At 35.8% G+C, this 23,534-nt stretch overlaps 1 protein-coding gene across 29 annotated transcripts in view; it reads left to right on the forward strand.

The window, feature by feature from the left end:
* NRXN1 (neurexin 1) overlaps nucleotides 1-23,534 on the forward strand; it is a 650,659-nt gene that overhangs the window by 185,683 nt on the left and 441,442 nt on the right. For all 29 annotated transcript variants that reach the window (XM_040696731.2, NM_001198975.2, XM_040696733.2 and 26 more), the window contains one exon: nucleotides 23,143-23,444. In XM_040696731.2, coding sequence (XP_040552665.1) covers nucleotides 23,143-23,444 — 302 coding nt within the window. The remainder of the gene's footprint in view (nucleotides 1-23,142; nucleotides 23,445-23,534) is intronic.

Below are 23,534 nucleotides of genomic sequence, written 5' to 3' on the forward strand. Positions count from 1 at the left end.
TTTATTCTCAGTCTGTCATTTTAAAATTTCAGCATAAATGCATCATGTTTTCCTGTTACAGATAGCGCATCAATCTGATGCTACCAATGATTTTTTTTTCTACGTTTTGCAATAAAATCAGAAAGAAGGCAGAGAAGTGGTATTTTGTCTATTTCTCTAGAGGGCTTTCGACTCATGCCTGGTTTTCTCAGGGATCAGCTAGAAACTTAAATTTTAATTTGAATATCTTAAAACAAGCAAGAACTTGTCTCAAGAAAAATTTAAAATATGAATAAATGAAATATGAAAGGTACTTGGTGCTGTCATGTGGAGAATGCAAATCTATTGTTCTGTTAAAGATATCATTGTGCTGTTGGAATGTTTCTTAGGTATGCAGTGACTTGAGAGAATTCACACGTTCCATTTTTAAAAGGATAATTTTCTTCCACGGTTAACTTGAGAGGCCAAGTATTGCATAGTTATAATATGTGCATAGTAGGAATGATGATGATGACAGGGAATAAAAATATTCTTAAGAAGCTTTCTTGTACAAGAAATCTACAAATGCAGATTCATCAGCAGAGCATTTACTATACAGGATGCATAAGTATGGGATGAGAGAGAAAATGTTTCTGATGTCAGTAGGTTAACTGGAAAGCTTGCATGCATTAGCATTTTTGCAGTTAATACTTTCTGCATTTAAATCAATGATACCTAAGGTCAAATTTCTTAGTTTAAATCAGTTTTATATAGTTCAAACATATATATGCATGTAAAATTTTCCAGACCCTGTCTAGTTTCAGGTATAAAATAGTCATTGAGTCTACAAACATTAGTTAAACACACTGATTGAAGGCTTAGGCTGAAGCAACTGCTCATAGAATTATCACACAACCATTCATTGAAGCATTGTCAGCCAGTTACTCTTTATCACTTAATTTATTTTGAGGTAACATATCTTTACTACTTACTATATTACATTATTCTTTACATCAAGTAATGCTAGTGCATTGCAAGATGATGCTTAAAGTTGTGTCTTCCGCTGATAAAATATACGTAATTCCTTCTAAAGTGGAGAATCACCCAAGCAAATACAGACAACCAACATGAGTGTATTGAGGCACTGGCCAAATATGAGAGCATCAGGAAGCGAATCCAGAATAAACCAGCTCTGTTACGTGGCCTAAGAAAAACCTGCCAGTATCAGACATATGTCTGCTCTGCTCTTCCTCCCAACCCTTCAAGAAAATAAAATCTTTTATATGCAGATTTCCTTATGAAACTATTTCTGCATTAAATAAATCACTTGCATTAGTGTTTCAGTTCAGAAGATGTGACGTGATCTTGCACCACGTCTCATCAGACACGGGAAACTAGAAGCAATGGCAAGTGGAAGTGACAACTCCTGCCAGGCCATAGTAATACAGTAGTGTTATCTCCCAGTAACAAGAACAATAATGTTTCATGCTTGTTAGTCCTTCTTTTAAACTTTTTACCTCTGATTTGATACAGAGTAAAAGTGGTATTAAATGTCATCTGTGCCGGAGTCATGTCTTTTTCTGACATAAGCTGAAGAAGCCTGATTTTCAGAATTAAGACTACTTTTGCCCTCAAGTTTTGTGGCTTGATTGTCATTGCTATGGACTGGCTCTGGTATTTAACAGCCCTACCAATTCTATTCAAGCTATAAAGGAAAGACTAATACTACATACATCCTGTGACACAGCACCTCGTAATGCCACTATGTTATGCTTGCATGCATTCATCTTGGGAAACCTTTTATATTTGGGGGCAGAAAAAGCCCCAAACCTGAACAACTTTTGTCTTTTAGTAGGTTTAGGTAGCTATAATGTCTACGTTACAAAAGTCTGCAGTTGCTTCTTGTGTGGGGAATAAAAGTAACAGGCTAGAGGAAAATGGAAGAGAGAGAGACAAAATAAAGTCTCCTTATGAACTCTGAGGCTTTTTTTCTCCCCCCATTAGTAACATTGAAACCAAGTCGTGCATTGGTACATGCAAGCTCTAGCCGTGCAGAGAATAGGGTGTTTATATCTACCTCTAGATATTATGAAATCATGTGTTTTATTTCATGTACATCATTGATGCTTATATTGTTGGAGCACCCTCAAACCCTATTAATTAGACTATGTGGCTTTTTTTTTTTTTCTAAGCACCATGGGGATTATAATTATAAGCTTTTGGAGGTTAAGCCTGGTTTCTGTTTTATGTATAATAGAAAATAACAGATAAATGGGAAGAGGTTTTCAGGGTACTAAGCTACATGCACAGTATAACTCTTGTAAATGTCAGGGTTCATTTTGTGGAAGATGATTTGCTTGGGATGCTACAAATCTGATGTTATAATCTCTCTTGATGAGAGCTAAGATATTAAAATAAGTTTCGTCAAATCTTGTAGGTGACAAGGCAAAACAGATTCCCGTTAGCTGTATTTAAACACAATACCGATTTTATTATCTGTGCATTAATGTAAAGGAGAACTTCTCAAATATAATGTAAGAGAGCTTGTTATGTGAAGGTCCTTCTAGACAGAAGAGCCAACGCCTTGGAGAAAATAAATGGGATGCTTCAAGCTGTTTAATAGGCAGGTCAGGCATGGTTGTCTCTCTCAAGGAAAAGGAAGGCTTAGACCACAAGTAACTCAATGGTGACAGCAAATAGCTGGTTTTTGAAGTTATTTTACAAAAAGAGCCTGTGGTCCAGGTGGTAACATTTTAGGCTGAGAAATGCATTTACTGTACTTCAATTACATCCATCAAATTTAATGAAAGAGAGCTTGTGCTTCAGAGGTGACTTGATAAAATAATCATGTGAAGTTCAAAATCATACATAGAGTTTCAGTGTGGGAGCATGTCCTATTCATTCTTCACCAGGTTTTCTTGCATCAGTAGTAGTTTCTTCTGCGATCGCTTTCCAAATCTTGCAAACTTCTTCATATAATTTGGAAAAAATGTATTTACCAACTTTGTGATTCTTTTTTTCTGTTTGACCACTGAATGTGCAGCCGAAATGGCTAAAGGATCCCACTTATTAAGAAGTGTGTGTGTGTGTGTGTGTGTGTGTGTGTGTGTGCTTTTTTCCAAGCTCAGTAAGGTCAGGGTTATTTAGCTTCCACTTGGCCTCCTTCTCTGAACAAGTAATCCACATTTCAAACACATTACAAAGCCTGGCTCTGATGGGAGAGAACAACAGAATTCTAGCACATTACTCTGACTTGACTGCACCGATTACAGGACAGGCATGAACAAAGTACAGCGATGCTCTTGGGAAGGCTGCTTCCCCATATGGATGTGTACTGCCGCCAGTGCTTTGCTCACTTTGCAGTCATCCTTGATAAGAGATCAGGAACTACTGTGTCTCTGAACAGAAGTACAAAGGGGAATTTTAAAAATATCAGTGTTACCATCTTTTGTTGTTGAGAGTTCATTGCAAGTTAATTACAGTGGTGCTGCTAGATGTGTAAGTAAATGTGATCCCTAGCAGAAAAGGAATGGAAATGGGGGTGTATATGAATTCTTTTTTGTATGGATATGTTCCATGGTTACTATTGTTTTTCTGGGAGAAGTTGAATATGAATGTTTGGTGAGAACTATAGTTATAAACTAGCTGTGAATCAATTATAGAATATTAGAGTGAGTTTGGAACTAGGCGCTCTTTAAGATCCCTTTTAATCCAACCCACTCTACAATTCTATGACTTGTGTTGTGTATGGCCCTGGAAAAATGAATAATAGACACAATTTGCCCAAAAGTGCAGTTTTAGACATAAGTAATACAAAATCTGTATTATGGTGCAGTAGTTGACTTTTTTTCCTCAAGAAAACATGGAACAAATTGGGATCCTTGAGTCAGCTGAGGCACAGATGAAGCCAGTCAAATGTGGAATATGGCCAGCATTCCTCAGAGTTATATTTTCAGTCTATTTTCTAGTCGATACATTTCACAGAAAAAAGATGTTTACAGTGATGGTAGTGTCCTTCTTGCAGAATGCAGAAATGATAGAATATTTCCATGATGAATTAAACTGCACACTTTACTGTGCAATGAGAGTGAATTAAAACAAATTCAGTAACTTCATTTTAAAAGCAACTGTGAGCTTTAATTGTCATAAATTCAGAACTAATTAAAAACATGTTGACAAAAAATGGACTAACAGCTTGTCATTTTCAAATCTAAGTGAAATGCAAAGTGCTGAGAATAAATTACCGGGTCTGAATTCAACACTTAAGTTTAGTACTTCTGCTATATGAAGGATATCTCAGGATATTAAGGGGAAAAACAACAATGAAACAAACAAACAAACAAAAAACCAACTAAACAAACACTACCACCACCAAAGTGTGAAGTATCATGGGTCCCATGTCTGGGTTATTAAGGAAAGAAGACCACAAAATGTGCCATAGCACATAACTACCTCCTCAGTTTCTTTCCATCTGCTCTCATAATAACTATGTTTAATGTAAAAAGAAACAGTGAAATCCACAGGGGTTTACTATTATTTATTTTTTCCAGGATTGGTCAGTTACAGAAGCATTCCTTTATATGTTAATGTAATTAATATAGTAGTTGAGTGTAAGAGTAATGGTATTCCAAGGAAGGTATCATGTCTTTAAAATGTTTACATTAAAAAGCTTGTGCTACATCTATTACATGGCTGAAATGTCTTCACATTTAGTCATTCACCTCCTTCTACTCATGAAGATGATAAATCCATTCTGATCAAAGTGTACATAATTAAAATACAACAAAGGTAATATGGGGTGTTAAACACTTCTGAACTTTGCAGTTTAGGCATTTTACTTAGGTGAGGTGGTTGTACTTGCATGATGTGGTTACTATACAGTGCTGAGCATTGCAGCTAAGGAAATTTTAAGTTCCTGAAACTAGCACAAAAATACAAAGTATTTCATAAAATACGATGTAAAATGAATGTGCTTTAACTTTTACACACCTTTGACAAAAGGTTTAAGACAGTATTCTAGATAAACCTGCAACAAGGGTGCTCTGAAATATCAAGAGTCTTGTCTCTCTGAAAGATGTTGAAGGTATTGAGAGTAATGTTCTTTTCCATCCTCCCAGGATGAGACTGGGGCCTGGAAAGAAGACAAGTTATGTAAATGATTGGCTGTGAGTCTGGCATCACACAAAGTATATCCAGCTAGTAGAAAGACAGAGAAACAGAGGTATGCATGGTGGTACTCATGGTGGAGGGCTGAGGAAGGCTTTTTGTTCCTTCTTTGTTGATTAAAGGCCTTAGAACGTTTTGTATTTTTTGTCTTCATTTCTACGGGCTGGATTATACAATGGCTGGCCAGAATAGAGTAGAATAATGTAATATCTGCTGTGAGTAATGCTTAAGAACTTGGTTCAGTATCAGTTATGCTTTATTTGACAACCCCTTGTGTAGGATGGTATACTTTGCCTTGGGAACAGCAATTAAATTTTGGGGTCTGTTTCTGAGAAATATTTGAGTATATCACTAACCTATTTAAGTATTTGAAATAGATTATACGTAATATAGAAGTGTACTGATATATTAGTACATTGTGCATTACCAATGTGGTTGCCTTCTGTGGTGTTGTGTCTGGCTGAGTAGATGAGAGGAGAGCAGTGGATATTGTGTACCTTGACTTAAGCAAGACTTTTGAAACTATCTCCTATGACATTATCCTAGGTAAGTCTAGGGAAGTATGCGATGGATAAGTGGACAGTGAAGTGGATTGAGAATTGGCTGACTGGTAGAGCACAGAGAGAGTAGTGATCAGTGGTGCATAGCCCTAGTTGAAGGCCTGTGACAGCCTTCCCCAGGGAGTCTGGGTCTGGTCTTGTTCAGCATCTTCATCAGTGACCTGGATGAAAGGATAGAATGCACCCTCAGCAAGTGTGCTGATGATTCAAAGCTCGGAGGAGTGGCTGATGCACCAAAAGTCTGTGCTGCCATTCAGCGAGACCTGGACTGGCTGGAGAGTTGCACAGTGAGGGACCTTCTGTGATTCAGCAAAGACAAGTGTAGAGTACTTCACTCTAAGAGGAGTAACCTCATGGATGAATACAAGGTTAGGAGAGTTCTGCAGAGGAGGACCTGGGTGTTCTGGTAGACAACTGGGTTGGGCATGAGCTAGCAGTGTGCTCTCATAGCCAGAAAGGCAATGGTATCCTGGGAGTGCATTAAAATGAGCACATGCAGCAGGTCAAGGGAGGTGAAGATTCGTTCTACTCTGCCCTGGTGAGACCACGTATGTGGAGTACTGTTGTCTTTTGAACTGGGAAGCCCAGAACCAATGTCAAAAAAGACAGGGATCTTCTCATTATATTGTCAACTAATTTTTTAAATTACCTTTCTGAATACAATGAAATATTTAGACTGAGAAAATTGAGTGTAACAAAGTTCTAATCAGAATATTGAAAAATGTATTATTTCATATTTATATAACTTCTTGTAACAGGCCTTTACCTAACACACCTTTCTGTGGTGCACTTTACTTCACATCAAGTAGCATAATTTTATGACTTTATATAAAAATCAACTGTGAATTTGTTAGCTCTGTATATTTTAAATATCAAAATGTTTTTCACCATCTCTTACTGACCGTACCTCGTATGCACCGTAAAGGTCTATGGTATCAAGTCCTTAGTGACTTCTCATACAGTTACCATAGCAACTTTGAACTCTATCTAGCTCTGGCATAAGGTTCACATCTGTATGATCTATCAAGAAATATATGTTTGTGTGAGAACTGCTCTGAAAATAATGCCTCTTATTTTACTCTGCTGGCCAATGATGTCAGAGAGGAATGTTGATGGTATGGCAGTAGAGGCTGAACCTTCTCTTACATTTTGTTGTTGTGTGACAGATGGCAGCAGAGGGGCAGTCGGACAGAATGGTATCTGACATGGAAGCATGTACGGACCAAAGGGGTGGAATTGACTTTTACTGAAGTTCACTAATGCTTGTTGAGTGTTTATGGATGCCAAACAGTGGATTTGAGCACAGTGAGGCAGTGGGTGGTGTGTTTCAGCAGTGACAACAGTAACAGTGATCACCTCCGCTGGTGCTGATTTTGTGAGTGTGACATGCAGGCTCTTGTTCATTGCAGGCAAAAGTGCATAGTTAATGGTGGTGACTGTTGAAAAATACTGCTTTGTAGCTGAGAATTTGCTTATGATGTTAGTGTGCTCTTGTTATATGTCATATTTTCCACGGAAATAAAAAAGGAGACATTACTTTCAAAGGGACTTTTTTGTGCAAGAACAAAAACAAAAAACAAACAAACAAAAAAACCCAACAATCAGACTTTTTTGAGGAATAAGTTACATCAGATGATGTTTTATTTTTTAAAGTATATTTTAAAATGCTTTAGATTTTTATTTTATTTTTACTTAAGTACTTTAAAAAAAAATGAATGCTGAAAGGGAGGAAGCAAATTAAACTGCTTTCTTAGGAAGTGTTTCCCTGGTTATGAACTTATTTATAGAAATAACATTGGTTTATGTCATAAATTAAACTGCCAAGTTTTCATCAATTGGAAAGATTTTCCTTGTAGTGTGATCAGATCTTGAATTTTCAAGTTGCCCCTAGGTTTGGATTAATAAGCCTGTTTTCATGAGTGGCATGTTACCTCTATCCAGGAGAGATCTATCAGAATGAGAATTGAATAGGAAAAAGAATGTGTAAGAATCCTTTGAATGGTGGTCTTACTGCTGGGGTAATGTTAGAAGTAATGTAGGAATTAAGCATTGTGGCTGTGTTGCTTAGAAATAAAATAGAACTAGTTGTTTACTTGGCAGTATAAAACCCAAAGACTTTAAGTCCTGCTTGCCTATATTATGCTAAACATTTTTTTAATTTTCCCTTGATAAAAATCATATTACTACAACATGGTTGCTTTTGTGATATTTTAATAGGAAATGCTCTGACGTGGTAACCAAGGCTGAATCCCATTCTTTAAAAAAGGGTTTTGTCACACACACTGCTAAAACCTATGTAACAAGTTTGTCCTATTGAGGTTCCTTGCTTTGTTTCTCTTCTAAACTCCTTATAATTCTAGTTTCGTTATGATAAAGTGTGTTGCTAAAGGAAATTATTGTCTGAATCTGGAAATGTTAAATTTTAGTAGGCTGGCTTCCCTCTCCCACTCCAAGAAATGATACACAACTGGGACTAATAATTTCTTATACTGGGTAGCTGATGAGAAACAATTGTACTGTGCATCAGGAAAAAGACAAAACATCAAATTTCTGTTACTAACACTTCTTCCAGTGCTGGTCCTTTATGCTGTCAAGACTTGGGAAATTTCTTCTCTTTAATATTTATTCCAAATGTACTGTTGCTTTTGGAGTTGTCTATTCTGATTCTTAATAGAGCATAGACAACATCCAGTCATGTCTTGCAGTGGAAAAAATCATTCTTTTCTCAAATGTCTTGCTATGTGGTATATATCTGCTTAAGATATGGAATCCTGACAAGTGTACCAATAGCAGTCTTGCTTCAAAAAGCTGGAATTTAGGATGGTGATATTTGGCTAAGACACAGTCTCTTGTGCCTACAGACAACTACATTTTTAGTATTTTTCTAAGGATCTACCTGTCTACTTGAAGAAAATACTCCAAAATTAAAAAAAAATAAAATCTTAAGAATATTTTACTGACTGCATAGCCCTTAGTTATTTTGCCTAAGTATTTGTAGACAAAATAGAGAGAAATAACTAATGCCCACATCTCAGTTCAGAGTAGATTGTATTAGCTTCTAGGATATAATCAATCTATTGGGACCAGTACTTGAATTAACATCATAATTAACATTTCAGCACACTGTTGTAGGTCACAGTAAGAAAATGTTTAATCTTCCTGCATTCATCTGTGTACATTGCAGGCGTGGGGAGGTCTGCAGAGGCTGACTTAAATTTAAGCGTATCAGAAATGAGACAAGTGTTTTAAGAAAACTGTGAAAAAGATTTAGCTTTCTGGGAGCCGTTCATAATTGTTTTTGTTCTAACAATAAAGATAGAAGCAAATTGGGTCGCTACGCAAATTACAGGTTTCTCATTAAATGACCTGGAGGGAGCCAAAACACAGAAATAACCTGCATATGTCCGCTTCGGAATCTTGGATTTGGGGAGCTTGTATTCCATTGTTTGTGATCTGCTATTACTGTGTGGAAAATAACATCCAGAGCACTGGACTGGAGAAAGTTATTCTGCTGTGTCTGTGGCAGGGGAGTACTCACAGAACTGCTTCAGGTTCATGGGGGGGAATAAAAGTGATTTTCTACCTACAATGCCATGCTTAAAAATTGAATTAACAGGAAGGCTTCCTGTCCTTTTGAGTCCTGAGACAAGCCAATAAACATTCATGCACTAGTATTCCGTGCTTGTGGGGGAAAAGTACCTTCCATACCATCAGAAATAGGTAATTATCTGTCTGTCTTGAAACTGCTTTAGAAACCAGAGTAAATCCTGAGTGTCAGTGGAATCTTGCTTCCTCTCTCCTCCCTGCCATTCCCCCTTCATCCTTTCCTTTTCCCTGGACGAAGGGTGTGCACAAAGAATTAAAAAAAAAAAAAAAAAAAAAAAAGAAAGAAAAAAAAAAAGAGGGTGACTAACACTGCCTGAGTTGATGGCAACTCTTGATGACCTCAGGTCTGGTTCTTGAATGGCAGCATGGAGAACTTGCTTATTAGTTCTGTGTGGGAGGTGGGGATGGGTGGGGATGTAACAAGACAAAGCAGGAGCTACCTAAACTGCCCACACATGCATCCAACAGCCATAATTTTATGGCTGGAAGATTTGTGTACATCCCCTGCTTTTGCTTACAAATTGGAAATGTTTGAATATGTGCATTATTTCCATAGCCACGGACTAACATATTAGCAAATAATCTTTGAGTAATCAAATCAAATTATCCTGGAGTTGAATTGTTTTGCCTCTAAACTTCAGCTTAGGGATCCTATGGAAATGAACGCAAGAAGATGAAAGGAAGGAGTGGCCATCTAGTCTGCAGATTTATTGTTTGATGAAATTTGAGCACAATTTTACTGATGAACGTCCTTCTTATTTTAAACACCTTAAAACTGTGCCACTCTTTTGTTTGAATACAGAGGCATAATTTTGCCTCTGTAATACTAGAGAGGTGGGATTCTAATATACTTTAAACGTACCATCTTATTAGTACCAAAGCTGAATACTATAGGGCTTACAACCAAAACTCTTAGCAAATCTGTAGGGCATTGGAGACTTGAGGAGAAATGTAGTAAGCAATAAGGGAATGCTTGTTTCACTGACAAATGCAGTAATTCCTTTTTTTTCCCCTGCGGGTACAAAAAGGTTTAAATAATTTTGTGAACATAATGCTGCCCTAGTGTTTCAGTGATGACTAGTGTCTCGTGTGAAAAGCACTTCAACTTTAATTTGAAGGCATCCAGAGTAGTCATCAAATGACTTTAGAAGTCTAACGACGTGTACTGTGCAGAATCAATACCGTGTACATATATACATGAAGGACTTTACACGTGTTCTCATGGTAGCATAAAATAGAAACCTTTTAGAGCAGCAAAACTATATTTGGCATTACAAAGAAAACATTAGCTTGTAGACTAAGGCTGAAGTACTAACTTAGACAATCAGAAAATGTTCATGCTACAAATGCCATAGTGATCCTGTCACTCTGATTGCTGCACCATGGCATTTTCTTAATGTAGTAAATGTAAGACCTACCCAGCCTCTGGGGCTGTGTGTTTAAACAGCTGAGCAGTAATTACAGGGGTCCCTTGAGGCATGGGCAGGGGAGAGTGGAGGTGGCTAATAAGAACATTTGTGTTTGAATTATTCTATAGGGAAGAACAAAAAAATCAATTTATTTCTTCTGAGGGAAATGAAGGTGGTTTATAATAACTACAGTCCATGCGAACTAGCAGTGTTTTGCATATTTTGTGTTCAAATAGTCCAGCCCTACTCCTTGTTCCACAATTCCATGGAGCTGTGTGTGGGACCAACAACTGTGTCCAAGGAGGAGCCTGCCTCTGGCTTCCACTGTCAGTGCAACAGCCTTCAGCCTTGCATTTTTTGTTGTTGGTTAGGATATGGAAATTTATACAGCATAGATGTGAGTTGCTACCTGGTGATTGCTTAGCAGCACTAGCAGCTGCAGCAAACGAAGGATGAGTATCTTGATGTGTAAAGAAACTTTAGATCCTGGAGCTCAGATAAGATTCCAGAAAGGAGAACAGTAAGTGAACAGTAAATCTGAAAGTTATGTACTATGCCTCTCAGTTGAGTATCTCTTTCTCTTTAATGATTCTCCTTTGTTAAATTATATTTGATCATGTTCTCAGATAAGTGTTCTTTGGATAAATCATTGTTTTTCTTTATATCCTCAGGGCGTGAGGTTGTAACTAGTAATAAACTCCTGGGCAGTAATAATGTCCAAGCACATCCAACAGTGATAGACATAAGTTCTTCAAGAACTGAAAATACTTGTTGATAATCTGGTTTCTGATAATGTTGTTGTCTTTATATCTTTTTTCTTAACTTTTTCCCTCACCTGAGGAATGAGATCGGAAATATTCTTAGATGCACATAGTTACACAAATGTGTCGAATTATCTACCACAATGCTTCTCACTTTCTTGAGCATATTTATTGCATAAATAATGGCATAAGTTTCTGTGGTTTGAATGTGCTGTTTTTAGTGGAACTTATCAGCAGAAAATTTGGCCCAGACGTGACAGCAAATCTTTCCTCTAAAATGTCAATACAGCTCTAGAGTCCAATTATTTTTATACTCTGGTAATCCTCTTTCATTTTTTACAGTGTTACTGCAGGCTTCTATAAAAAGGCTGTTGGTAACATCTCAGTGGGGAGGCCTCTTTATTGAGCAGTTTCAGAGACTTATTGACTACTGTAAAAATAAAGATCAGTTGGTAATATTGAATTCATTAAAAAACCAAGAAGCTAGTCAGTCTTCAAAAAAACAACAACAAACTCACCCTACAGATGCATAACATATAATCCTGATTATTTTGCTACTTTCAGAAATTTTCTTAATGTCTTACCAAATTGGATATTGAGACTTCATGGTAGTTAGGTCTTTCTGCTTTTACAACGTACATGGAAGTGGTCCTTCAAAGTAAAACGGAGGTCTGCCTTTCTGTATTTATTACTGGAAAGAAATCAGTATGCATTGCTAAATACAATTTTAAAAATAAGATTAGATCAAGAAGCTTACTGATAATGTAGAAGTCAACATCATTTTGATAAATTTTTGAAGTTTATTTCAAACATTTAAGTATCAAGATTAGGTCTTAAAAAGCCTTATTTTTCTGTTAGTTTATTAGAACTCAAAGTTGTAAAGAGTGTGTACTGCCAGGCTCCGGTATATATTGTAGGAGGAAATGACGGAAAGCCTTGTCTTTTGTTTCATACAGGAAAAATCTTACAGCTGCTACTTGAAAGATCCCAATGTATCCATCAAGTTTCTTTCAATTGTTTCCACTTGTATCACCTTATGGGGGGTAAGCTTTTAGGCAAATGTGCTGAAAAAGAAGCAGGGTAACATGCTGTGGAGTTTTGATACAGTGCTCATCTCCTAGTACGTGGATCTCCATAGTATGGACCTCTGTAGGTAGATTTGTTTCACAAAATGAATTTTACAGTGAGAATGACAGAGCTCTGAAACTTAGATTTAGGGCATTCGTTTTGGTAACAAACTGTGATTTTTAGCAAATAAGTTTTAGGTTAGCTGCTGATGATTGTTCACAGTGTAATTGAAATAACACTGACAGCTATATATGTCCATTAGCAAAAAACTGCTTACGATCTTCTGCACTTGCCATCAGGTAAACCCAGATCTTGAGATACAGCCATATGTTACGTTATTGAATCTTTGTGATATAGTTGTTTACTCAAAACAGTGATGTCTATGTCTACAGAATGTAACATTTCCTTACATCTCCTGAGTTCTTAATGGTCTTCCAAGATAACCTCAATCAAAAATTTTTATTTAGGTTAAGGAAGGGAAGTATACTGGAAAACAACTGTATTCTAAGAAACTTCTACAGATTTTTATTATTATTATTATGTTGTTGTTGTTTATATTTCTGGGAAAATGAGTATTTGTTAAGAACATGCGATAGTAGTAAAATAACTACTAGAACCAGTCCTAGTGTGCCAGACAGAAAAAGTATCTATGGTGCCTCACTATAAAGCATGATGTGTTTGTTGGCCTTTTACCCACCATATCTGGGTGCTGCACGTGCAATGGAAATCAGTTTTTTTGTTGTTGTTGTCAAGGTCTGTTTTGATCTTTAGTTGTGACTGGGCATTCCCAGTGGCTGAGGTCACTGAGCAGTATTGGCTCAGCCCACCTGCGCCTCCCAGAAGGAATCACATGATGCTAAGATGGTCCTCTGAAGGAGGGTAGGAAATAAGAGGAAAGAAAGGAGTGGATGGCAGAGCTGAAACAGAAGAATAAAACATAGTAATTGTAATATTGGTCCATCTGTTTCTAGACAGATACAACAGTCTGTCTTATGACAGTTTTACTGCAATATAATCCTAACAATTAAGATTTTATACATGTTGGGAAGATATTGAGTGGTTTATGGGGATTTTGAAATAATCAATCCAGGATTATGTACAAGCATTCAGAATTTGCCCTTGAATGTCTCTTACAACACATATGCAGGTAGTGGCCCTTCTGTGTAAATAACTGCATGGTTTTATTTTTAATAAATGCATTTTTAATGGTTTTTTGTTGTTGTTGTTGTTGTTATTTTTTAATCATAGAATCATGGAATGGCCTGTGTTGAAAAGGACCACAGTGATCATGTAGTTTCAGCTCCCTGCTGTGTGCAGGGTCGCTAACCACTAGACCAGGCTGCCCAGTGCCACATCCAGCCTGGCCTTGACTGCTTCCAGGGATGGGGCATCCACAACCGCTTGCTGCATACTTGGTTCTTCATGCTAGAAAGGAATATATGTTTCTATCCTAACTCAAGAATGATCTGTTCAGTTCTTGTCACTTAGATGTTGGTTCTTAATTTTGTCTGCAAACTGCATTCATAAAGAAAAATTACTCAAAGTATAGTGAGCGTTAATCAACATTTGGATAAAGGTAACTTGAATTTTTAGTTAAGTATATTATATGTGAGAATTGAATGCAAGTTGTTTAAAAATGAACACATAAAAAGCAGCCAAATTAAAAAAAAAAAAAGAAAAAAACAACAAATCAAAGCAAAAACTCTAAATTAGCAATATTCTTTTCCGCAATAAGAGAGGAGATTTTAATTTTATGTCATTAATAATTTTTAAACCCTTAGTCATCTTTTGGATGAAAAAATCTGTTTCTTAAAATCTTAGAAATTAACTTTTACTTGATGGTTTTTGATAGCAGAAAATGGTAAAACAAAATAGTCTCTTCATTCACAAACTAGAAATTGACTCAAAAGTTGTGACTAATCTAAATCTGTTTTCAATGCCTATTTGACTGGTAGGCATTTTTAATTATCAAAAACCATTCAGATTTCAAAAATGCCGCTATGGGCAGCTAGTAAAGATTTGATCACTTCAGTGTGCATGTTAAGGGTATAGTGTGTTTTAAAGCTTAAAAATTAAGGAGTATACAGACATCTTGGGTTCATTATTGATAATTTTTTGGACACAAAATATAATTCAGTAAGTATTTAAAGGTAAAATATCGTGCCTAATGAAGTAAGCGTATGTAGAACTAGAAATGAAAGAGCTTTCTGATCCGGTAACTAATTTGGACACTTTTGATCTACTTGCTGGTCGTGGCTGAAGGCAACTCTGAGAAGGAAATATCAAAAGAAATACCAAATGTGTCAACCAAGAGCACGTTGCTCATGTTGCTGCTTCTTACATGTCCTCCTTAGAAAATAATCCAGTTCAAGTTGAATTATTAGCGATGTGACAGCTAATCAAGATGGCAAAACTAAGATACTGTTTCTGGCTAATAGTCAATTGTCTTTAAAAACTTTTGTGATTCCTGTCTCTGAAAACCATTGTTTAAACATTTGTAGCTAATGTAAAAATTCCTTTAAGTTTGCTTAATGAGATAGGAAAGACTTTGAGTGGTGTGTCAGGAACTGCTTGTTTAGCAGCTGGCTTATTGCTATCTGCAACTAATTTTTGCTAGAAGTTCCTTTCTTTGCTCGTTCATGATACAAAAGGTTGCTTTAGCTGAGATACTTAAGCTTTCAAGGTCCTCTTTGCTGCTGTATGATTCTTTCATAGTATATATTTTTCAAATATGCAGTATCTTAAAAATATTTCTTTGCTTTAAAGGTGAGAGAAATGTTCTTTAGTAGCTGGTAGAATCCTTAGTGAGCTTGAAAATGTGAAAAATTGCTTTCTTATTAAATTTCCCATGTTTCCATAGGAAATCTGAAAGTTGTAAATAGCTTCCTCCAAACACATTTTTTGAAATTTAACACAAAGAGGTTCAACAGATTTCTTTTATTTCCTTACCTGTTCATACATAGACATTCCTACAGTGCTGCAAATGTAAGCACAGATCAGAGGAAAAAATAAAAAGGAGAGATTATAATACCTCTAAGAAGTGTTTGCTTTTGTTTTCCTTCTTCAAATTGCAGTTATGGTTCTTAGTACTGTGAGAGAAACATTCCGTATTCCTGTAGTACCTGATATCCTGTAGTGTCTGATATCAGGGTAAAACTCATTTTAAAATAATGCATCTCTGGAAAACCTGTTGTTACACAGTGATTCTTCTAACGGTAGGACCAGAAAACTGCTTGAAATTGCTTGCTTTTTTTTTTATTGTATCCAAACTCCAGGACATCGTGCACTAATCATGTAGAATTGTGGGGTGCTGAAAGAAATATTCAGTTTATGTTTCAGAAGTTTATTAGCACTGAAAGTATTATTTCTCAGATCATTTAACTAGTTAACTCTCTACATACTGGAGATATAGTTCATTTAATATGCTCTATTGGGACTATTCTCTGCCTTATTTGATTTGAAATGCACGTTAAGTATAACAGCAAGGGAGTCAAAGCAATAGGGATTTGCTCCCTCTGCTAATCTTTTTTTTTTTTTTTTTTTTTGCTTTTGATAGTGAAGAGTGAATGTAAAGCTTCCAAAAGTTCCTCATCGAAGAGGTCATTTGTCTAAGGAGCAGACCAGAAATGGGATTTTTAAATTGGTGGTGGTTGTTAACCTTGTACACAATCTGCTTTCCATTTTCAGAAAAGTGAATTTGTTTTCCGCAGCTCCTGCCTGTATGGTGCAGGCAGAAGAGTGTCAGCACAGAGCTGTGAAGAACAACTCCGTCTTTCCTGTATCATCACATTAAAACTTGCATTTGCATAAATTTTAGTTATGGAGAAAAAAATTAAGAAGTTAGTGTTATTCTGTCCATATTTCTACTGAGCTCTGACAGCTTTTTTTAAGCAGCCTGATGTTGAATGTCTATGTGTAGCTATATGATCGCTCAAGGTAATGATGAGTGTTATCAGAAAGGATGCAGCATATTCTTGTCCAACGTGAACACCATGTGGGAACATTAGGAGGGCAAAAACCACAGGGTCTGTCTTGGGATTCTTTGACAGCTGAATCTGCATTTTGCAGTTTAGGTGCAAAGTTACTGGGAATGAAGTTTTGATGCTGAAAAAGTCCTTTGAGTTGTTCAGCATGGTTTTTACCTTGGTATAGTAATTGATGCCTTCATCAATTTGCCTGTATAATGGTAGACTGGTTTCCAAATATCTGACCAAAACCCTTCATTGAGTTTAAAAGCTACGGCTCTATAGAGTAAAAACATTTTCAGCAGATATAGATGTTATATATTTTGCAGTTTATTCTTAATTTAATAGGAATGTCATTATTATGTCCAAAGTATGGGGTTTTTTTTTGAGTATTTTTATAAAAGCCATTACCCTTATAATGCAAAAAACTGATTCATGACTTTCTAGTACTTTTTAATGAGATGACTATTCATAGGGAAAAAATCTTCTTATTTTCAGCTTAAAGCTTTCTAGTATGTAATGTATACTAAGAAAGCACCATTCCTAGGAAGACCTTCTGATTCTACTCTCTGGTCAATTGCAGATTTTTTACTGAAGTGCATATTCTGTGTGATTTAATGAAAGGAATTGAAAACGAGTGAAGTTGCATGATCTAGCCTTTAAGGAGATGAGTAGATGTTTAGGAAAATGGAGTAACTTATCATGTACCTAGAGTTCCCTGTAAATCATGTATCATGAAAGGCAAATATCACCATTTTATTCTAATTTGAGAGGGTGTGTAGGGATAAAAGTTTACCTTGCAGCATTCATACCTCCTGTAGTTAGCCATCTTATATCTCCCATATTAGGAAATAATTTGACCACTAAAATAAAAATGTATTTTAGGGTGCTTTCCAGGGATGGTGACTCCTCTTTTTTTTGTGATACTGTCTTCATTGTTCTGTAACAATAGCTGTAGTTTTCAAACTAGAGAGTTCACACTGAAAATGTGGTCATTTGCTTTTAGCAGCCCAGTGGAACTTTTTTGCAAGTTTACATGTAATGAAGGCTTATCCAATTTTAGGTTCATACCTACATTAAATAATATAACAGTAGATTACACAACTGACAGAAAAGTTACTAAACAGCAATTTAAGTTCCTGTTAGATAAATCTGTTGCAGCATCCTGTATCCTTTTCATATGCCTCTGTTAACAGGGAAGGGAAACAAGTTGTAGTTCCCCAGTAGAAAAAGAGGTGACATTTGAAATCATGAATCTCATTTCCTCCCCAAATTGTTCCCTAGGACTTTTCTGCCAGGGTTTGTTTGGAGGCCAAAGATAACAGTTGTTGGAAAAAAGCAAAAGAATGTGAGGAAGGGAAAAGGAAGAGAGTGAGAAAATTATTTGGGAGTATTAAATTTGGGAAATTTAACTGTGGCAACACCATTACTTACTAAAATTAATTCAGTACATACTGATGGATTAGACGTCTGTAGTCCATTTCTCCTGTATTATCATAATTTCATCATTTTGTTTTGTGCTTAATTTTGTTACACAGATGCTTGTCATTTGTTTTCTTCTTTAAATGCGAATATGATTTCTTTGTATAAGTAGTCCTGAAAACCTCTTTTATGCAGCTGGGACACAAGGTTGAGTTTAGATATAAAATTTGGAGAAGTTATGCTTTATATTTGAGCTTTTCATCTTAAGATCCAGTAAGCACTAAATTAAGCAAGGGATATTGTTTGCTCTTTTAAAAGGTCAGTGTGCTGAGAGACCTTGTGCCTGAGATGCATCCTGACATAGCTCTGTATTCAGTCCTGAATGCATAGGCAGAGCCTCTTTGTAATGGCAAGCTATTGTGATGTTTCCAGTTTTTGATGTTTACTGCAGAAGGAAAGGTTTAAGCTGTCTTGCTTTATAGTACCAGACATCCATGTTAATTATTTTGTCTACATGCTGTTTTGGTATAGTTTTCCCTGGTTACACCACTTTGTGAAAGACTATAAATAAGAAGATGGCATACTGGATACATTTTTAAATTTTAAATTACTGTGAAATGGAGCACAAAACAGCACATCTGGGAACATAGTAGACTGGTTTGGAATAATTTATTTATTCAGTCCATATTTAATGTTTTTGAAGTTTTGTAGCAGGAATATGGATTTTAGAAATAGAGTATCACTGTTTTCTGTTCACCTTCTCTTGGAAAATAGTTATTTTTGTAGGTAGACAAAAGAATAGATGGGATTTCACTAGATCTTGTTTGTACGGTTGATTTGTCACATGACACGGATTCTTGAAATTTTTACAATAAACTTAAGACTTTTGGTTTCTTTTTACTTAAAGAAACCTTGCAGCCATTATGAAATTCGATTTATTCTATTTTATTTCACTAATCAAAGCATCCACGGGTACACATTTGATTTGAATCAGGCAAGGGCATTGGATCAAATAGTTAGCAATTCAGCCTGAACTAGTGTATGATTTAATACTGCCAAGGAGGAGGCTACATATGCTATAAAGTTTAACATACTGCTTATGTGGGATTGTAAAAAAGCAGTGATAGAGTTGAAAGATCTGCTAATTTCTTCTGGGTTTTTGTTCAGATCCTTAGAACTTAAATGAAGTGCCAGAGAAGTGAATATAAATCTGTTGTTGACTTCGGTGGGAAATGAGGTAAATTCTAAGTAAGAAAATAAGAAATATGTCATTCCTACACCATTGAATGCTATAATAACATATGCTTCTTCTCTGAAGCCTTTCTATGATGTGTGAAAGCATGGGATCTGTATGTATTCATAACCAGTTATTTGGGATTTTAAATGTAGTAATACACAATAATTTACAGTACTCAGAATTCAGAATGAAAACTTGTACTCAGTTATTGGTGTTCATATTATCTAGTGCTTTTCTATGTATGTAATTACATTTTAATCATTAAATGAAGTGCAACACTTCATGCTGGCTAGAAAGACTGCCATGAATTTTTAATGGCTTCTCTAAGTGTCATTAAGTGATAATTTGAAAAAATAATAAACAAACACCCATCAATACACACAATTTATTACTAATAGCATCTTTTCTTAATTCACTTTTAAAATAAAAATAAAAAAACTACTATGAAATGGCATGTGATAGTTTGTATCTGCTTCTTACATAAAAACATTCAAACATTTTAACGATTTTTCTTGAGTCTGTCAATTATACATGTATTTCCTATTGAAAATAAAAGACTACCTCTGCTTGATTAGACTAGAGTTGATACAGGCATCGTAGAATCATTAAGGTTGGAAGAGACACTTAAGATCACCAAGTCCTACCTAACAGAAGACTGCCAAGTCCACCAGTAAACTTAATGTCCTTAGTGCCACATCCATGCATCTCTTAAATATGGATGGCAACTCTACCACTTCCCTTGGCAGCCCTTTCGAACATCTAACCACTCTTTTTTCCCTGTTGAAATTCTTTCTGATATCCAATCCAAACCTTATCTGGTGAAAAGTGAGTCAATTTCCTCTTGTCCTATGCCTTGTTTCCTGGGAAAAGAGACTGACACCCACCTCACTGCAACCTCCTTTCACACAGCTGTAAAAAGCAATGAGGTCTCCCCTCAAACTTAAGAAATCCAGTTCCCACAGCTTCTCCTTGTAAGTCTTGTTTTCTGGTAACTTTACCAGCTTTATTTCTCATCTCAGAACACATTCCAGCATCTCAAAGTCATGGGACAGTTAACATTAGTTAGCATTGCTTCTCAACTGTTCTGTCCTGCATGTGATTGACAAAACAATGTTGCCTTGTGTGTGATTCCTGCTATATGTGCCCAAAGCAGACACAATTAAGGTCCGTAGCCCTAATTGTTATTCTTGTGCTTTTTGGTGGGTTTTTTGTTCATTTTTTCAATTTCTTTTCCTGAGTCTTTGCAAGCCTACACAGAAACAAACAAACAAATGAAAAAAAAACAACCTGTGACTGTTTTACCTTCTATCTTCCCCTGTCATAGCCAGATATGGCACTGCCATATTTGTCTTACCAAATATCACTGACAGTTTCCAATGCTGTACACAATGCTATATTAAGAGCAAAGATGACTGAGCAGTCCATCCAAGTGACCATGAGATATGTTGTAATTTCTCATGAGAAATGCATTACTTCAGAGCCTGGAAAAAATGCAGATACCTTATAAATACCTCATCACCTACATTTCTACATTTCTATAAAATATATTCTATATTTTTATAAAATGTTGTTGAATCTCTTCAGTATTTTTAGTTTCTTGTTTCTAGTTTCTAGTTTCTTTACTTTCTTTTTTACATCAGCAATCTCAATTGAACGAGATTAATAACTAGTGAGATTAGTAACTAGTATGAAGAGGAAGAAAATTGCTGTTGTTAGCTATAGCTGGAGCTTGCCTGAAGTATTAGTAAAGTTTAACTCCTTAACTAAAGTGAAATAATGAATTGGAAGAACTATAAGATACGTGAACAGCTGGGTGGATGTCTGGCAGCTGGCCTTGGTCAAACTCACAATACTTAAGGTTTTTTTTGTTTTGTTTTAAGTCTGTCTAAATTGTGGCTTAATTTGTAATATGTTGATTGAAAGCGCTTGCTTCTTCAAGTCCTTTGGGAAAGTTTTTTTTTTTTTTTTTTTTTTTAAAAAGAAAACCTACCTGACATGCATTTACACTTCTATGCATTTATGTGCTTGCGTACGTGAACTGGTTTTGTAGAAGTAGATTTGTTGTATAATATATATGCATAGATGGTATTGCATGTTGATTCATTTACATCTTTTAACTTTTTGTGTCTGAGTCATTAAATACATTGTACATGTAGTTATGTCTCTGGTTGCTGCATTTAAGATTTATAATCTATGCAGTGTTATCCGTGCTGTTTTTGTATGCCTTTGCAGTAAGCATCCATACCAAATAAATTAGCTCTTGAACATCTTATGCCTTTATTAAATATTCATTAAATGGGATGCATGGTATTCATGCAGTCTGCTGCTTAGTGCATTAAAACCCCAGAAAATGCATTGTTTGTAAACCTTTTATTCGGAATGAGCCATGGTTTTCCTCCTCTCTTGAAACATGTCAGGTTCCAGGGCACACTGCTCTTAGTCTGGCATTGTGCTCTGCATGCAGTGCTGGTAGAGAATTTGTAAGACCTGGAGAATGGGTGCAACAAATTATGTTTCCTTAGTGTTTATTGCACTATGTTTCTTGACCTGCTGTTTCTAATGAACGAGGAGGATAAATGGGTAATTTCTTGCTCCTCCGTTCTTGGCAGTGCTGAGAGAAAAAATAAAGACTTTTGGACAGATTAAATAGGCTAATGTTTGGAATAAGTCATGCACATAAAATCTAGCTCACATCTCTATCAAATTCAACAAAGGGTGAAATTTGTCCTAAGTGACAGAAATTTGTGCTTAATAGAAGTGTCTGGTTTGAAATGTAAATTTTGTATTTTTTTTTCCCAGTCTTATTTTTAGCCGCTTTTTCTTTATAGTAAGCATTAGTCAGAACTTTTGTAAGGATGTAATTTTTATCCAGAATGGAATCTATGGGGAAAAAAAGTAATTCTCAAGATTGCTTTTCCTTTGAAGACTGGGAGGTTGAGAGGGTGGTGAAGTTGGAACACTATTCAACACTATTCAACCATTTATACTTCTAAACCTAAATGTATCTGTTTATGAGTTCTTACCCAGAAAGTTGATAGGTTTTGTATGTATTGGTACCTGCTGTCTGAATATTACAGCCTTGCTGAAGTCTGGGTATGATTTAGCAATATTTTCATGATATGTAGCTCCTACTGCATGTCTGTAGTTCATGATGAATGGACCAGTACAAGCGGCAGTCTGTGTACTGAATATAATCGTCTGCTTGTAGAAATAGAGGGAACATTGCTTAATCTGGAATCCAAGACAGGGGATTTTTGTTTGGTGTTTGTATTTTTAAGGTTGTTCAGAGCGGTGTTTTGTTTATTTGCTTGCATTTTTTCTGTGATTTTTTTTTTTTTTTTTTTTTTTGAACTGTTTACAAGATAGGCTCAGGTTGTTAAATCTGGGTGAATTTTCTCTTACAGTGTCTTAATTAGTTTTCTTTGGGGCAAGGTACTGCTGAAGCACACTCTATCCTTATATAGGGCATATTAGGTGAACAAAGTGGGTTTTTTTTTTGTTTTGTTTTGTTTTGTTGTTTTTTTTTTTTTAATATACATCTTATGGTCCGGTAGGATTTGGCTTCTTCATCAAAAAAAAATAAAAATAAAAAAAATCCAAAGGATTCTGTATCAAATCAGTGAAACAGCACTTCAAAATAAATTGCAGCCAGATTTTGACTGAAATAATGCTTTGATTTGCACATTCACCTAAATGTTCTGTGCTTAAATGCGTTCCAGATCAGATTGCTGATCCAGTATTTATTTTCTAAAATGAATCATACCCATAAAAGTTCTAGTTCTGTAAGAAAATGCTATGGTTGTAGTAAATCTTAGTTATCTTTTTTACTCTATAGATTTTAAGTGTTTTAAATGAATGACTTTTTTTTATATGGCGTTTGTAGTAGTACTGCTGAATTAGCTATATAGCTGTATAAAAATAATTCATGGAAACTACTTTTAATTATGTGCCAGTAATTTATCTATTGTTTTTCTATTTTTGTTTTACTAGGAAAAGAAGAATATATTGCAACGTTCAAGGGATCAGAATACTTCTGCTACGATTTATCTCAGAATCCCATACAGAGTAGCAGTGATGAAATAACTCTATCATTTAAAACACTTCAGAGAAATGGACTGATGCTTCACACAGGAAAATCAGCTGATTATGTCAATCTTGCACTGAAAAATGGAGCTGTCTCCTTGGTCATTAATTTGGGCTCAGGGGCCTTTGAAGCACTGGTGGAACCTGTGAATGGGAAATTTAATGACAATGCCTGGCATGATGTGAAAGTAACCAGGAATCTGCGTCAGGTAACAGTACAATGGATACAAGAATAATTGACTTTGTTTTGAGTTCATGCTTGATGATTTGAAAATTGCATAGTGTGACATTGGATGTTT

Source organism: Gallus gallus, chromosome 3 (assembly GCF_016699485.2).
Source record: "Gallus gallus isolate bGalGal1 chromosome 3, bGalGal1.mat.broiler.GRCg7b, whole genome shotgun sequence".
In the NCBI taxonomy this organism is placed as follows: domain Eukaryota; kingdom Metazoa; phylum Chordata; class Aves; order Galliformes; family Phasianidae; genus Gallus; species Gallus gallus.